Source organism: Dermochelys coriacea, chromosome 8 (assembly GCF_009764565.3).
Source record: "Dermochelys coriacea isolate rDerCor1 chromosome 8, rDerCor1.pri.v4, whole genome shotgun sequence".
NCBI classification, from domain to species: Eukaryota; Metazoa; Chordata; order Testudines; family Dermochelyidae; genus Dermochelys; species Dermochelys coriacea.
Window position 1 is genome coordinate 14,293,481 of NC_050075.1, and position 17,533 is coordinate 14,311,013.

Genomic DNA, 17,533 nt, shown 5'->3' on the forward strand with positions numbered 1-17,533 from the left:
AGGCCCTGGGAGTCTGGAAGGAAGCCTGTCTGCTTTTCCAACCTGTCTGGTGCACATTACAGGACTTCCACTTGGCCCTGACTAAGTAAAACAGAGGGTGTTTTGTACATGGAAGGGCATTTCTCACTTGCCCTATTGTAATCCCATGCTAGAGCAGATACATAGGAAATGGGAGTCCTTATGTACGTCTGTTGTGGGCACAGCCTGCCTGGAGTGCTCCCTTTAGTCTGGAGATTAGTCTGTGGAGTGGGAGGTGGGGAGATCCTTTCCTGCTTGGGCGACACAAAGCCCTTTCCCTGGCAGAGTGAGAGTCTGGGGGCACAGTCCGTGCTCTGATGCTGACAGACAGCGTTTCACAGAAGCAGTAGGGCAAAGCCAGGAGCATTTCTCTGCAGGCCGAGGGGAAGGGAGTCTGAAGCAGAGCACAGCTAGAAGTCACCTCACAGGAGAAAGGCTGAGACCCCGTTTTACGTGACTTACTCATCAAAGTTGTAAATTAGTTCCTTAAGCGGGCACTTGCTTCTTTTGGGACATGGCGCCTCAGGAACAGGTAAGCCTTACCTCTGAGCAGACTGTGTGGGGTCCCTCATTTGCAAAACTGGTTCTCCTGGTTACACTTTCCCATAGCAGGTTTACTGGGGGAGTAGGCCCCAACATGCTTGTCTGACCCCAAAACCACGTGCCCTGGGTGAATGAAGATTGGTTGGAAGCAGACAGGCCACAGCTCCTGAAAGGTTGCTGTACAAGTATAGCACCTCCTGAACTTGGCTGCTCCATGGTTGTGAGGGTGGGGCCAGAGGACCCAGAGGTAAAGTGCCTCAGGGCTTCCACTGAGGAGAGGGAGATGGGAGCTAGAGACTGGAAGGAGGTCACTACTATGGAAAAGAACAATGCAAATTCAAAGGGGAAAGCAAACTTAGGGCTAGTTTAACACTAAAGCTGTAAGGCGACGTAAGTTACGCTACCTCAATTACACAACTGAACTGTGTCGACAGGAGACGCTCTCCTGCCAACGTATCTTCCGCCTCTCGGGGAGCTGGAGTACAGAGCACTTTCCCATCAACTTAGCGGATCTTCACCAAACCTGCTAAATCAACACGGCTGCATCCATCGCAACAGTGCCCATTCAGTCATAAGTATAGACAAGCCCTTAGTGGGAAAAGCTGAACCTAACTTAACTTGTGTCATGGCTGGTGGCAAAACTTCTGATGGCCTGATGTGTGCAGCAGGCCCTTGTCCTACAGCCCCCAGCAGCAACATTTTACCTCCTCCCAATGCCACAGGGAAGATTTCCGCCCATTTGTAGAAGAGGGGAGAAGTCATGCAGCAGAACAGCAACCAGCTCTGTGTTTCAGCCTCAGTCATTCTGCCTGCAGACCCAGCCTTAAGCATTTAGTCAAGAAAATCTGACCAACATCTAGGGTGACAAATTCCTCAATCCTCCTCCCCACCCCCCAACCAGGCTCCCATTGCTCCGTCCTATTTTTATTCCTATTTAAAATAGAAACACTCATTTAATTGCTATTCCTCACCAGGACCGAAGGTGGTGCCACAGACAAGAAAATGCCACTTCTGACTGCACACTTTGCATATCCCTAGGACTGAACTCTGTCTCAGTAGAATCCTCCGCTCGGTTATGCACTTTTATAATCAAAGAAGGCCAGCTTAAAAACAATGAATGTATGTAGATTGTTTATTGATTCCAACATATTAGTAGGTTGGATAATAAACAGTACTTTTAAACATTCTCTTAACCAAAAATATAACAAATATTTACAATCACTCAGTAAAAGTACAAAAAGCATACAGAGGCACTGTCTTTCTAAAAGACATAAGTGTAAGAGGTATCAAAAAATAGGAGACACGTTGCTTGTTACGGAATACTTTACAATCACTGACTTGTGCAGTACAATTGCTATTGGAATATCATTACATCTGTGCAGTTTTTGCCAATATGCTCATATATTTAGAATTTTATTAATACCAAGCTAAACTGCATTCCAGGTACATAAAAATAAAGATAAAACAAAAAAGCACAACATAAGCTAATGCTGAATTGGGAATTCAAGATGGGTTTTTTCCTCCACATTTTTAAATATAATGTATAAAGCTTTTCTAAAGAGAGAGTATCCCTTTTTTCTAATCTGTTTTTCTGAAGGCAGTCGTAAGTATATCTTTTTTAAAAAAACTAATTCTAATATACAAAAGCTTAAAATGACATATATTTGCATTGTTGTCTGCAACCATGTGATCTGAGAGAGAAAGAATGAAGAAAAACTTTTCAGATTTATCTTTTGAAAGAGAATTATTGATAGAAAGCAGAGTCTTTCTGCAAAGGTTGTTTCCTATAGGCTCAATCCTTGGAAGTGCTAGCCAACCTCCATCTCCCATTGACTTCAATGGAAAAGGATGACACTCGGCGTCTCACTCATCATGACCTGTGAGAATTGGAAGGAAGCCAGGAATCTGACCCTGCAATCATCTCCCACATAAGAAGCCTCACTGGCCCCAATGACTCTGCTCAGTGAGTTTAGATGATGCACATGAGCAAGAAAAGGCCTCATATTACCACTCTGCTAATGACGGCTGATCACTCAACTCCTCTTATTGTCCAACACTTAAAGGAAGCATATTGCAAATATCTGAAGGAATTCCCCTTTAGTTTACTGTGTTGTATTTATGGAACAGGCAAACTAATATAACAGAAGCTCAATTGTTTAATTTCATTATGTGGAGGCCAGTTAAGTCAAAGGTACTACAATTGGTTTGAAGGTTCTTTCCAAACGATTTGGAAGGTTGAGATTTTAATTGCACAATGAAATATCACAATGCAGGCAAAAAAATCAAATTGGTTTTAATCAAATCCTTCACTCACCACTTATGAGCAAACTAACAATTAGTGAAAGAGTAAGTGGAGGAAGAATATTAGTGGGGACATGAATTGCTCAGCAGAAGTTAGGGCTGTGTAAGAGAAAGAAATTAAAAGGGACAGAGTGCTGTACAGGTAAATCAGCTCACATTTTTTGGTTCCATGAGATACCACTTACATGAAACAACGTAAAACCTGAAATAAGCAGTCTTAATTCACAATTTTCAAAGCTGAAAAAAAGGGATAATATCTCTTCAAATCCATACAAGACACACTACATTTGGCTATTTCCCCCGATCAATGTGATCAGTTGAATTAAAAAACAAACGAAGTCACAGCAAGGACAAGCAGATGCCACACTGTCCAAGTCAGAAGAAGCAGAAAAAGTAGCTCTTTTATCAATAGTTTATGCATGATTTATTTACACTAGTTGTACTGTCTATTCAGAAAATATGATTAGCAAGACTTTCACTCACTTTAAAAACTATGCCTGAAAAGTACTGCTGAACAGAATGATGCTGTTGATGTGCAAACACCAAGTTTAAATGGGTAATCAATATCAAATGGTTGTCTTAATGGATACCAGATGAGGGCCCCAATCCAGCTCCCATGGGAGTCATTGGGAGTTTTCCTACTGACATCAGTGGAAGCAGTATCAGGCCCTTAGATAGAAAGGAAGTCACCTCAAGAACAAAGACTTAATCCTTTACGTTTGTTCAACAAGCTGAAATAAACTACAAATCAATATCTGAGGTCACTGAAACCTTTGGACTTAATTTATCTGGCACAAAACACATGATTTTCTGATTAAATGATAAGCCTATTGTGTACGCTACTTAGAAGCTAACAAATGTTTACAATTTACTGTGGGATTACTAGAATTTGCAATTTATATCCAGCAAGACATAATTTTAAGTATTAAGAAGTGAACATTATATATGCTGAAAGTAATCATTTTGCCCTAGACCATTTTGACACTTATATTAATCTTGATTCATTAAGGCCTACACAAGTTCATTGTATACATTAAGGCCTTGATGAAGAAGAAAGTATCCTTTAAGAAACAGCTAATCTGCTTTTCACTATGATTTTTCAGCTATTTACTTCTCAGATGCTCATACCAAAAATCTAACATATAGTCAATCAACTAATTATGAATTAGACAGCCTCTCCCCACATTACTGCTCTTGACTGATTTAGGACTTCAGGATACAAGGCTCAATACAGAATACATTCCAGCCACAGGATAATATTAAATCCGGCACACACATGAACACAAGCAAAAGTTTGATTGAACACATTCTCATGTTTGTCAACATCAGTCCCAAGTAGATATGGGAGATGCACATCAAAGGCTTTGGGTTGTTTTCGGTACTGTGATATTTTCAGAAAATGCTGCATTTGCCTTACACCAGGAAAAAAATAAAAGAAAAGAAATTTTAAAGCTCTTCATAATGTAATATATAAGTTCTTTGAGGCACCTGTAAAATGACAAACATCTGTCTAACTTAGTCTGTAAACATCCCCATTATGATTTACAAGTAAAATGTTAAAACCAAGATCCACACATTCATCTCCAATTATATTATTTGATTGGGTTATCCTGTGCTAGAACAAGAAAAAAAATGCACGTATTTCCAGTTTTACCCCATATACTCTGGTTGGCTAAGTAAAGTTAAAGCAAGCAACTTAGCTTACCCTAATTGTACAAAAAGAACATTAGAGGTGAATCCTGGCTCCATCCAAGTGAAAACTTCCAATGATTACAACCTGGCCAGGATTTCACTCTAAAACTTGAAATCTAATTCATTGGATGAATGCTGTAGGTTTTCAGAATCAGTTATACACTATATCTCAAATGTTCACTTTCGCAAATATTATTCCATAATGGCTTGTTTTGATATAAAATTTGTATGTATTTGTTATATTATATGCAATGGCCTATGGTTAAAATGCTATATTAATAAACTTTCTTTCTACTCCATTAATGGGAGTGGTGACAATTTTCCTTTTAAATAATTCCAGTACCTAAAATATTTGAATTTTGGTACAAGTAGAAAAAAATATAGGATGATCACAGAACCCACAGAGCACCAATTTTACTTTCTATTGCTAACAATGTGATTTACATGCTGAACTATGCAGTGCAAAATTTGTTTACAGTCCTACTTGGAAAGTTTTGAACATACCAAATAATTTCACAGGAACTACAGCCTCCATGTTTCAAACCTTTAATTTGGGGGAATGTGGGAGAAGAACTCCAGTTATTTTCCCAGCAGGCTGACAGTTAAAGACTTCCATAGATATTTTGCAGGGTTTTCTAGAGCAGGACCAAGAGATGGCAGTGTTTCATTGCTGTATGCACATTAACTTCCATATCCTTTATTCCATTTACATTAAGTACACATCCAAAATCGGGGTACTTCTGAATGAGTTAGTAGGCCCCTTGTTACCTGTGTCTGTTTCAATAGCACAAAGAATATTGACATGTATCTAAGTTAGTACCCATTTTCTTTGTCAGCGTTCACACTAGCCAACCAGAGCACTCGCATCACAAATAAAAGAAAACCCTCCATAAACTCCAAATAAATAAATTACTTTTTCAGATAATGCCGCAGTCCCCAATTTTGCTTAAGTATGTAAAATAACATTCTTAATTTTAGAATTATAATAGTCATGTGGAAAATATATATCACAGAAATCTACCAAAGGATTATACAGAAGAATGCTTCCAAGTTTCAAGTGGTTCTTGACAATTGGTGGTCCCAATGTACCAAGATTGGTCCTTCTTATCATGCTGATTTCAGTATTCAGGTAGTCTGTACTCCTTGGAAATGGTATTTATATCACAGGCATAAATAGTTTTCTTAGGCTGTGGTAGCTGACTGTGGTAGAGTGAAGTAAGTTAGAGAGATTTATGATCCAGCCAGGTTCATATTGTCCATGACTGAGGAAAACGCAACTTTCGAGGTTAGTAGCAGCAAGTTGTCAGCATTAGCTAACATAATCATACGGTTCATAGTCCCACGTCCCCTGTGATTTGAAGTGGTTTTCATAGATAGCCCAATGGTTAGACTGCTGATACTTGTTCATCTTCTGTAAAACAAGAAAAACATTGTAAATTGTTACATCAGACATCTGCCATGAACATACAGTACATTAATTCAGTATGTTGACCAACCCCCACCATTTACTTCTAGTGATTCTGTGGAGATTGTACTGCCATGTAATGCTTTCAGAATCTAATCAAATGACCAGAATGAAATAAATATCCTTATTCAAAAAGACAGGTTTCAGAGTAGCAGCCGTGTTAGTCTGTATTCGCAAAAAGAAAAGGAGTACTTGTGGCACCTTAGAGACTAACAAATTTATTTGAGCATAAGCTTTCGTGAGCTACAGCTCATTTCATCGGCTATGAAGTGAGCTGTAGCTCATGAAAGTTTATGCTCAAATAATTTTGTTAGTCTCTAAGGTGCCACAAGTACTCCTTTTCTTATTCAAAAAGTTTTTCTACCATCCTACACGTTTCTTACCTATTTGATGAACATACATGGAAAAACAGATGAAATTGCGTATTCTCAGATTATTATTTTGAATGCACTGGAAAATGCATTCCAGTGACTCCAAACCATGCAGAATGGGACAGGGAAGGAGCAAGCAATTTTCTAAAATGATAAAGTTATCCAAACATTTTAAAACTAAAAAGGAAAAATATCTAGAACTGTACAATAAGTTTCATTGCAAAAATCTGGAATAAAATATTGCTTGGCCTCTTTGTATCATTATTTTTTAATCTCATGGCTCATGAGTTGGAATCATGGTACACAAGAGTAATATACACTACAGAATGATCTAATATCATGCAATGCAAAAATAGGATTGCCTTATATCACAAAGGCTTTGACTCTAAATGCATGTTGTTTTTAAGCCAGATGGAAATTCAAGCAAGTTAGTACTATATTCTAATTCAAAAGGTTCAGTTCATTGACAGTGGGGGAAAGGATTGGTAATACTAATGCATAACAAATTGGAAGATTGAAAGAATAGCACCGATACATTAGTATGGAGTCATCTTTTACAAATCAAGAACAGCTTTCTGAAGCATATATATATTGTTGCAAGCAGCATGGATTGTTTATGACAGTATTGACAGTCACTTCAAACAAGGGTGTAGAAGAATTTAGTTTAAGAAGGCAGTGGCAGCTCAAGTGTGGTCCCAATTTCAGATTTTGTAAAAACAAACTTTTAAAAAACCTAAGAGCAACAGAAAAGTTTCCATTAATTTATTTGTTCCAAAAAAGCTTTAAAACATTCTCTTGCAACATTAGCACATGACAACTGCAATGTAAACCAACCAGAAATGGAAGAAAAACCAGAAGTGGAACCAACTTGTTTCCACTGTCCAGATTGAGAGAAATGCAAAGAAGCGAATCGTAATTAGAATTTCAAATATTCTTCAAGAATTAATAATCCAATACGGTATTTTTAAATATAATTTTTAACCTGACAGTGTCCTTTTAAGGCATCAGAATTGCTCAAATAAAGGATGTAAATTTGAAGGGGAAGGTAGCACTGTATAGGATCTAGCCCAGGGGTTCTCAAACTTCATTGCTTCACGACCTCCTTCTGACAACAAAAATTACTACATGACCGCAGGAGTGGGGACCAAAGCCTTAACCCACCTGAGCCCACCGCCCTGAGTGGGGATGCCAAAGCTGAAGCCCAAGGGCTTCAGCCCCAGGTGGAGGGCCTGTAACCTGAACCCCATTGTCCTTGGGCTTTGGCTTCAGCCCCGGGCCCCATAAGTCTAACGCCAGCCCTGGCAACTCCATTAGAACAGGGTCATGACCCACTTTGGAGTCCCGACCCACAGTTTGAGAACCACTGATCTAGAGTATCTTAATTACACTTTTGTAGATCTCACACATTTTGATAAAGAACCCATTTAGTGACATGATTGCGCCATGTGCTTTTTAAAATATGAAGGCACACTTAATTTGAACATACACATTTTCTTTAAAAACAGTTTCAATCTCAAAGAATTACTGAGAATAACTCAAGAACATCATTTTGAGGTAACACTTCGCACAGTAATGAGACTTGACTTACATAGCAGTTCATTTAACATCTATCAAGTTAGTTAACATACCATCCTCTTCACTATCTGCGTCAGTCATATCTGCTAGTTTAGGATGGGACGGCTGCCGTTTATGCCATTGAGGCATCTTCGATGAAATACAGGCCACTGGTTCACTACTGAGAGAAGCTGATGAAAGTCTAGAGAGGTCACTATGTAGCATCTTTGACCTCTGCACTGCCACACTATAGTCTGGAGGCTTTAAGTGTGGGTGATGGGGTGATCCTTCCTTTATGTCCGCTAAAGATATCCCCATATATCCTGGAGGGGTGGGCGGAGGCTCCCTATACCTATCGTCCTTCTTAGGTGAGGTGACACAGTACACTGGTACAAGAAATAAGCAATGGAAATGTTAATGAAGAAAACAAAGGAAACAAAACATTAAAAAAAAACTGAAGTGTTACAATGACAAAACAGAAACTGATAACAAAAGGCAAATGCAGAAACATTGGTTATAACAACAGCAGCAGATTTTTATGCTTTTAACTTACACTTTATACTTATTTTGAAAAGTCAGTGTAATAGCAAAATGACTGAACTCATATGCTGAAAAGTCAATTGAAGGTCAATTGAACTATGGCCTTATGTTATTTAAATGCACTGAAATACTCCAGTTACAATTACAGTAGTTATAATACTTTGCACTTCTATAGCAACTTCCATCACAGGATTTCGCAGCGCTTTACAAATATAAATGCAATTATCTTTCCAGTAATCCTGGGAGGTAAATATTCTTCACCTCCATTCTTTAGGCTGAGAAACTGAAATACAAGATTCAGAGTAGCAGCCGTGTTAGTCTGTATTTGCAAAAAGAAAAGGAGGACTTGTGGCACCTTAGAGACTAACAATTTATTTGAGCAATGAAGTGTGCTTTAGCTCACAAAAGCTTATGCTCAAATAAATTTGTTAGTCTCTAAGATGCCACAAGTCCTCCTCTTTTTTTTTTTTTTTTTTTTAAATACAGGAGAGGTTAACTGACTTGCCCAGGGTCACAATTAGTTTGTGGTGGAGTCAGGCATAGAAAGCAGACCTCTTGATTTCCAGCCCTATTCATGAACCAGAAGAGAAGTTCTTTAAACGACTGACTTTATTATAACAAGATTCTACTACACTTACTGATATGCAGTATGACACTAGTACATATTCTACGCTTATCTATGATGCAGGAAGAAATCAAAAGCTCTGTATGAAGCTCTCACTAAGAGACAGATTGTACATAATATTTAGCTTAACAAACATCCCATGGAAACAAGTTCCACAGGCTGACTGTGTGTTGTATGAAGAAGTACTTCTTTTTGTTTGTTTTAAACTTGCTGCCTATTCATTTCATTGGATGACCCTTACTTTTTCTAAAGTATGTCGACTCACTCAAGGGTTATAAATAAAATGACTCTTATCTTTCACAAAAACAGTATCAAACACGCCTTAAAAATTTTACTTGAAAAAGATCAGTGATAGTGCTATTCCCACAGCCCTGTGTGGGAATCAGGGACCAATTCATGAATTTCAAGAGGATGTCTTAGATGCAGCAAACTCCTCCTGCAGCAAATTGTCTTCAAGCACCTCAAGAGAAACGCCACCAACCGATTAATGAGTTGGGCTCTCTGTAAGGTGTGACCATCCCCCTCATTTAAGGGGAAAAAGTACGAACTATCCTATAATCTGGCATGTTTTACTTAGATATTTGTAAAGCACTCTGAAGAAGAAACATTTGAATGCAAAATATTATTATTGTTACTTTAATTTTCTTATTTATTATACACCCAAAGGTGCCTCTATCTACTAATATTGACTGCGAGAGAATGCCATCCACTGGTAGAGTTGGACGTAGCACCAATATTGGCATCCACACCATTATAACTCCATAATTCTCGTAACTTCTCACAATATAAATCACTTAGAAACCAGGACACTAAGATATCACGTAAGAAAAACTTCAATACCCCCACTCCCATTCTGCATATAAAACAATCCTATTAATGAGCATTTTAAAAGTGCATGAGCTCCTTGTGTGAAAAGTGTTTACAGACACTGCTGGTTTAATAGCTTTTTCAGGAGAAATTAAGTGCGAGTTCTACTGAATTGATCCTTTGCCTTAAGAGACTCCTTATTCTGTCGTGTTCCCACTGAGATCTTCTCTTCTTTCAGAAGTCTCATCTCTGAAACTATCTTCCCACCCCAGAACAGACTAAACAAATGGCGAACTAAAACTAGAATATCTTTGATGTGATGTATGTGATGAAGTGTGGATGAAAGGTTTGCAAAATTAAACATCTACTTGTGACCCAAGATCCATATCCACCTATTTTTCCCCTTCCCTGAATAGGATGCAATGCACGTTCTGTTGAACTATGTTGCTGAATGCTTCTTAACAATGAATACACATAGTTCAGCAACATGGCTGCATGCAAAGAAAAGTGTGCGATGCGGTACATAAACAGAATTGGAAACAAGAGAGAAAGGAGTAAGAGATAAACAAGAACGCATTGAGTGGCTCACATGCCAGAATGTCAGAGCTGATGAAGAGTGCACTAGTGGTTAGGATATATTATTAGGCTAGGGCAGGGTGTGAATGCATGTGATGGAAGGAAATGAATACAAAGTAAATTGGAGGGAGGTTGCGAAAACTTTCTTAGACAAGCTCACTTTTTCCACAAAGCCAGAAAAAGAGAAGGCCTCCACCCTATATGTGACATAAGGATAAGTCTGCTCAGCAATTATCCTATGATGATAAAGTAAGTCCCTCCAGCAAATTGCTCAGGAATTAAATTGGGTTTCAGTTTCACCCCCTAACTTCAGCAATTTTTTTAGAAAGTTTTACTCCATGTTTAATCTTTTTTGCAATCCAACTCCTTTCGTCTTGGTTGTTTGGCAACCCTACTCACTAAGTCACTGAAACAGCATGTGCACATTAATAAAATATGCCTTTGGAAGGCATATTTTATGTGAGGAGAAAGTGTGCTTTTCTCCTGTAGTATGCAAATGTCAGTTGGCTAAGCAATCTAACAGCAGGCAGTGCAACGTGATGCTATGAAGGGAATCTGCATAGCTTCTGGGACCCCTGGGACAGGAGTGTTATGGACACAGTGTGCTCAGTCTCTTTGCATCACTAGTCAACCTCCTCCCTTAGTGGTTGCTGGAAGGAGCAGTGTCAGTGGATTCCCACAGGAGGCATGTCCAGACCTCCTTGTCAGAGGAAAATGTGTAGCAATAAGGATTGTGTGGGATAGAAGTAAAAGAGGAGAATTAAAAAAAAGTGATCCCAAAGGAGTCTCAAGAAATAAAGGAACACTGAGAGCATATGTAAAAATGCCTGATGCTTCCCTGAACATGGGCCTCCTGCATTTCCATAAGGCTGTAAGGGAGCATGTTGCTTTATTCTTTTAATTTTCCTAGTTTAAAAAAAAAAAAAAGTTGGTTTGAAAACACATTGTCTGGGTACTACTTTGATTTAAACCACATGTAAAACTGGATTTAATATGCAACCCAGCCCCCAGATCTGCTGATGTAATTTCTTAACAACTTAATATTAAAATGCAAAACAGATGTGGAAGCTTCCATAGGTTTTTTGGCTTGGCTTACCTATCAGGCCTTTTTCTGTACTTGAAGTAACAGTTTTATAATTTGCATCAGTGGCTGGCTTAGAGTCCAAAACCTCAGTCTGCTCTGCTGTAGAGTGCTCCAGCCCTCTCCGTTTAATTGTCCCATAGTTTGTTTCATATGTGTCTGACAGAGAGCTTGAGGAGGCCCAGCTTTGCCGAGATTGATCGTGTTCCGTGCTGGCTTTTGACTGCCAGTTATTTTTGGAAAAGGCTTCAGAATACAAATAAGTCTCTTCAGGGCAACAGTTTGTGGGTTCTACTTCAGCAATGGGTCCATCTAGATGACTGTGACGGTAAGAATTCAAGAGATCCCAACTTTTCTGGTTTGGGATATTCTGAAAGTTATCATGAGAACTACTTGAACATGAAGTCCAGCTTCCACGGCCACTGTCCGCAGCTTCTATTGTGATATGCTCGTGGGAGATCTCTTCATTGCTCATGGAAGATGTGACAGCTATCCCTCTGATTATAGCAGGTCTAGTTAGTGACCAACTAAATTTGAAGACAAAATAAAATAGAAAGAAAAAACACAGGTTTGTAGAAAAATAACTAGGACTGTCAAGTGATTTAAAAAAATTAATTGCGCAATTAAACACACTATTAAATAATAAAATACCATGTATTTAAATATTTTTGGATGTTTTCTACATTTTCAAATATATTGATTTCAATTACAACACAGAATATAAAGTGCACAGTGCTCACTTTATATTTATTTTTTATTACAAGTATTTACATGGTAAAAAACAAAAGAAACAGTATTTTTCAATTCACCTAATACAAATACTATAGTGCAATTTCTTTATCTTGTAGAGCCTACAAGTCCACTCAGTCCTACTTCTTGTTCAGCCAGTCGCGCAAACAAGTTTGTTTACATTTGCAGGTGATAATGCTGCCCGCTTTTTGTTTACGTCACCTGAAAGTGACAACAGCCATTTGCATAGCACTGTTGTAGCTGGTGTTGCAAGATATTTACGTGCCAGATGCGCTAAAAATTCATATGTCCCTTCATGCTTCAACCACAATTCCAGAGGACATGTGTCCATGCTGATGACAGGTTCTGCTCAATAACAATCCAAAGCAGTGTGGATAGACTCATTCATTTTCATTATCTGAGTCAGATGCCACCAGCAGAAGGCTGATTTTCTTTTTTGGTGGTTCGGGTTCTGTAGTTTCTGCATCTAAGTGTTCCTCTTTTAAGACTTCTGAAAGCAAGTCCACACCTCGTCCCTCTCAGATTTTGGAAAGCACTTCAGATTCTTAAACCTTCGGTCGAGTGCTGTAGCTAAATTTCACACTGGTACCTTCTTTGTGTTTTGTGAAATCTGCAGTGAAAATGTTCTTAAAATGAACAGGTGCTGGGTCATCATCCGAGAATGTTATAACATGAAACATATGGAAGACTGCAGGTAAAACAGAGCAGAGGATATACGATTCTCCCCTAAGGAGTTCGGTCACAAATTTAATTTATGGATTATTTTTTTAACGAGTGTCATCAGCATGGAAGCATGTCCTCTGGAATGGCGGCCGAAGTATGAGGGTGCATACGAATGTTTAGCATACCTGGTACGTAAATACCTTGCACTGCTGGCTACAAAAGTGCCATATAAATGCCTGTTCTCACTTTCTGATGAGATTGTAAATAAGAAGCAGGCAGCATTATCTCCCGTAAATGTAAACAAACTTGTTTGCCTTAGCGATTGGCTGAATAAGAAGTAGGACTGAATGGACTTTTAGGCTTTAAAGTTGTACATTGTTTTGTTTTTGAGTGCAGTTATGTACCAAAAAAAATCTACGTTTGGAAGTTGCACTTTCATGACAAAGATTGCACTACCGTTCTTGTATGAGGTGAATTGAAAAATACTATTCCTTTTGTTCATCATTTTTACAGTGCAAGTTTTTGTAATAAAAAAATAATATACTTATGTCGCTCAGGGACAGTGGAATATTCAGATCCCAGAGCGACATAAATCTTGCTGACATAAGCTGTAGTGTAGACATAGCCTAAGACAGTTTTAAGTGCATACCTTCAGAGCAGCTAAGAAATCAATTAGACCATTACTGGGAGATGCTACTTTGAGGCCCTGGGGGAAAAAAAACCTGTTAACTTTGCTAAAGGCTGAGATTCTAAAAAAAATCTAAAGACACCGACTGGTTTAAAAGGTGCACCTGGCAGAAAGGGAGTGGGGAAGTGGTCAGCATGCTGTGGGGCTGACACACAAACAGAGACAGAGGGAATATGCTCTAAAGCTGACTGCCCATTCAAAACTTCTCTGATCAGCTCTGGATTGCGCTATAAATGAATATCAAGGATAATTTATAAAATTCATCATTAATAGGTACAGTATATTGACACATTATGGAATCTAGGAATCATGTTAGAAGCATTTTTTATTCCCTTGCCTTTCTATCTTTTGAACTTTTCTATAAAAAAAATATTTTTTTCACAAAAAATTAAGGAAACGAAAACGTAGCAATAATACAGAGTTGGGAGGATTTGATTTTAATCTATAAACACATGAAAATACCAAGTTCAGGCTGCAATACTATCCTTAATGCAACAGTATGCGTTCTGAAAAACTGTGATTTTATGTGCTTCAATACCCTGGCACATTGGGATTTTTAATTAACTATTCTATGTCTGCAGTGAATAAATGTCGTATCTCTGATGAAATTGGAAGGTCCTGTGCTTTTTTAGGAAAGAATTACTTTAGTTTATAAAGTGAACCTTTAAATAGATCTACTATTTCCAATTTTATCACACTGGAAAAACTGGGATTGGTAAATATTCAGAAGTTATATCTTAGCAATGCACTCTCTCTCCAATAGTCTCATTGATAAGGAGAAAGCACTACAAAATACTCATTATTCTCTCACATTATTGTTGGGTTTCACGGCTACACAAGTAGACACAGCTCCTCATAGTATTCAACAATGAAAAGTTTGTGTTATTTTTTAATAAAAAAAAAAATCATTCACTTCTCTCCATGGGCAGATCTTTGCCAGTGTTGCATATCAAGCATTAATATGACTCAGTCCAGGTATTTGATATTTCAAATGTAAAGAGAATCTCTCTCCCTGAATAAAATACATTGTGGTTGAAAAGACAGCATTTGATCCCAAGAGATACTGAGCCCCTTGATTTCCATAGAAGTTGTCATGGCCCAGCACATCACAGGATCAAGCCCAACGTTTTTAGACATATGTGGCATCTTTGAATGAGCTACTGGTGGCAGCCATCTTACTAAGAAGGCAACAAACTGTCTGGTGTGGGAACCTTAGGAGACAAAAGATGGGAAACCAGTTTCTAATCAGCTTCAACAATCATAAAAACAACTTACAAAATGTTTGGGTTACATATTAAACCTTAAAGTATTGAAGTGACTGATATTACTGATTACCAGGGACAACTGCTAGCATGCTGTTCTCATTCAGCTGCCTTCCTCAGCACTGTACAGCAAGGAATTTGTTAAATATCCTTCAAGCTCTCAGTATATTTGCATTTTCCTGCAAGAGACATCCATCCAAAACCTGCTGATGCAGAGAAGCTTGTCTATCTAAATTATACTGCAAACTCCTTGTGCGCAAAAAATTGTCTTCCCCTACGTTATAAAACAGCAAGCACATTGCTGTCAACAAGTTAATAATAATAATTACACCATAACCCTTAACTGTGCCTTGACTAAAGCATTTTGCTCCTTTTCCTTATGTCAGTCAGCCAAGTACCACAGCACAAACACTTCTCACCCAATGCTAGGCTGGCTATACTCAGCCGATGGTTGAGGAACTTCTTTTCTTTCTGCTGCTCCTGCTGAATCCATCCCAATAAGAGACTGAGGCAAACATCTCTCATCCTGTAGGGCTGCAGACATTGAGTCGGCAGAGCAGTTACTCACAATGCTGGACCGTGATGAGATCTCACTGTGGCTGGAGTCTGAGAAGTTATCAGATTTAGTGGACGGTATGAGGGCATAGCCTAAATGAGATAAGACATGCAGCAAATAGGAAAAAACATCAAAAAGAGAAGGGGAAGTCTATTTATTCACCACCACATTAAAGCACTAAAAATATTTCAATAAGGCTATTCAGAAAGATCCCTTTCCCTCATGCCTATTTCTCTGTAGGTTTTATGCTACTACCTTTCATAACAGGAATCAGGATTTATCAGTACAATGTGCTAATACCAAAATCAGCTGGTACTTACAGCCAAGACCCACTTAAACCAAGAGGTTAATTTAACATTACATATAATCTGCAATGGCAACAAATTGCCCCATGAATACCAGGTTGGTGTATCAAGTTACTTCAATGCAACAACCACTCAGCCACAATTATAAACAACCTTGGCTAGTGAGACAATGTATTTCCCCCAATCTTCCTGTACCACCTATTGTGCATGAAATTCAACAGAAAATTGGGGGGGGGGGGGCATTTCCACTGCAAGCAAAGGCATGTCTGTCACACAGCTTTAATCTAGCTAGTAGAGGCAATAATAATAGTTTAGATATAAGAAGATAGTTTGCAAAACACCAGACGTGGTGGCAGGCTTCAGAACGGGCTAGCAACCAGAGTACATGTTAAATATAAGCTAGCACAGGTACGCCTACCCTTGTCAGAAATCACGCCTTCACTTGCCAGTGTAGACATGTGGTGTAATAAGGGTATGCTGATCATTGCCAAAATTTACAAACACTGAAGGATAAGACATATGCTCCATCTCATTTTTCTTATTTACATTATGAATTTACATTATGAATCAGGAAACTCAAGTGGGCAGTTCACAAGTATGAGAGGTAGAGATTTTACATCAGCTGGACATGCACTGTGTAAAGCACTTCCACTGAAAGCTCACCACTTTCAGAACAAAATGCACAACTCTTTTTTTCCTGCTTGGGGCCACTCTCAATGTGTCCTTTTTTCTCTCTCACACACACATACATAAACTATTCAACCCCTATAAACCAACCTTCTACAGCTTGGGAGGGAAAATAAGAGATTAATAACTCTACGGGAGATTTTTTTTTTTAAAGATTTTCACACACACCGCTCCCCGTATGTCTGTTCTGTCAACTTCTTATATTCTGTTCAACACCTAAACTGCCAGTTCTCTGGGGGCAGGGACTGTCTTCTTAGTTATTTGTCTGTGCAGTGCCTAGAACAATGGTGCCCTGATTCTTGATTTGGGTTCCTAGATGCTACTATAGTACAAACAAATATAATAATAGTAACTAAAGTAAATGTAAATCAGAAATTGTTATATTTCTTTTCCCGCTAATTTTCTTATGTTCATTGTAGATTTTAATTCTACCCCAGGCCTTGACAATTTAGGAGGAATAGCCAGAGCTGCATTCAGTGGAGGAATCTAATTCACTACCCACTCTGCACTGCTGCAGAAACCAAGTGGTAACATGGAAGGCTGTCAAGTTAGAAAAATCCCATATGACCTCAGAAGCACCAAATTGTTCTTTCCAAGAGGCAACAGAACACTCCTTTCTTGTCAGGATGTGATTGGACTTCAAACAAGTTTAAACCTAATCTTTCACCTCTTATCACTGGCAATCCTGACTCTGGATGCTATGTGCAAAATATAAATATAAAAACCTGCGTCAAGCAGCTAAGATGCTGCCTTGTATTTTAATACCAGGGTTGCTAGAGTTACAAATATTTTTTCATGTGATTTTATATAGTAACTAAAAGTCAGCTCTACCAGTTCAATGCCAGAGTACTGTTATGCCATGTGTGAAATGTGGATTAAAAAATTATTCCGATGTTCGAGCACAGACACGATGTACTTTGTTCCTGAAGACCTGTGTTTATGGGTCCCTATTGAATCAACTAGTCTCATAAAAGAGTTTACATATGCTGAGGCTGATTTATGGGACACATAACAATATTCATCGCTAATTAGCAGAGTCCAAGATATGG

The 17,533-nt window shown here is 38.5% G+C and overlaps 1 protein-coding gene across 16 annotated transcripts in view; it reads right to left on the reverse strand.

Moving 5' to 3' along the window:
- Positions 1–1,679: 1,679 nt before the first annotated feature.
- RAPGEF6 (Rap guanine nucleotide exchange factor 6) overlaps positions 1,680–17,533 on the reverse strand; it is a 247,086-nt gene continuing 231,232 nt past the window's right edge. For 11 of the 16 annotated variants that reach the window (XM_043491149.1, XM_043491150.1, XM_043491151.1 and 8 more), the window contains 4 exons: positions 15,356–15,584; positions 11,589–12,100; positions 8,019–8,330; positions 1,680–5,965 (listed from right to left, as the gene is read on the reverse strand). In XM_043491149.1, coding sequence (XP_043347084.1) covers positions 5,940–5,965; positions 8,019–8,330; positions 11,589–12,100; positions 15,356–15,584 — 1,079 coding nt within the window. In that variant the 3' untranslated portion in view covers positions 1,680–5,939. The remainder of the gene's footprint in view (positions 5,966–8,018; positions 8,331–11,588; positions 12,101–15,355; positions 15,585–17,533) is intronic. The other 5 variants (XM_043491153.1, XM_043491154.1, XM_038413806.2 and 2 more) reach the window with 1 other exon arrangement.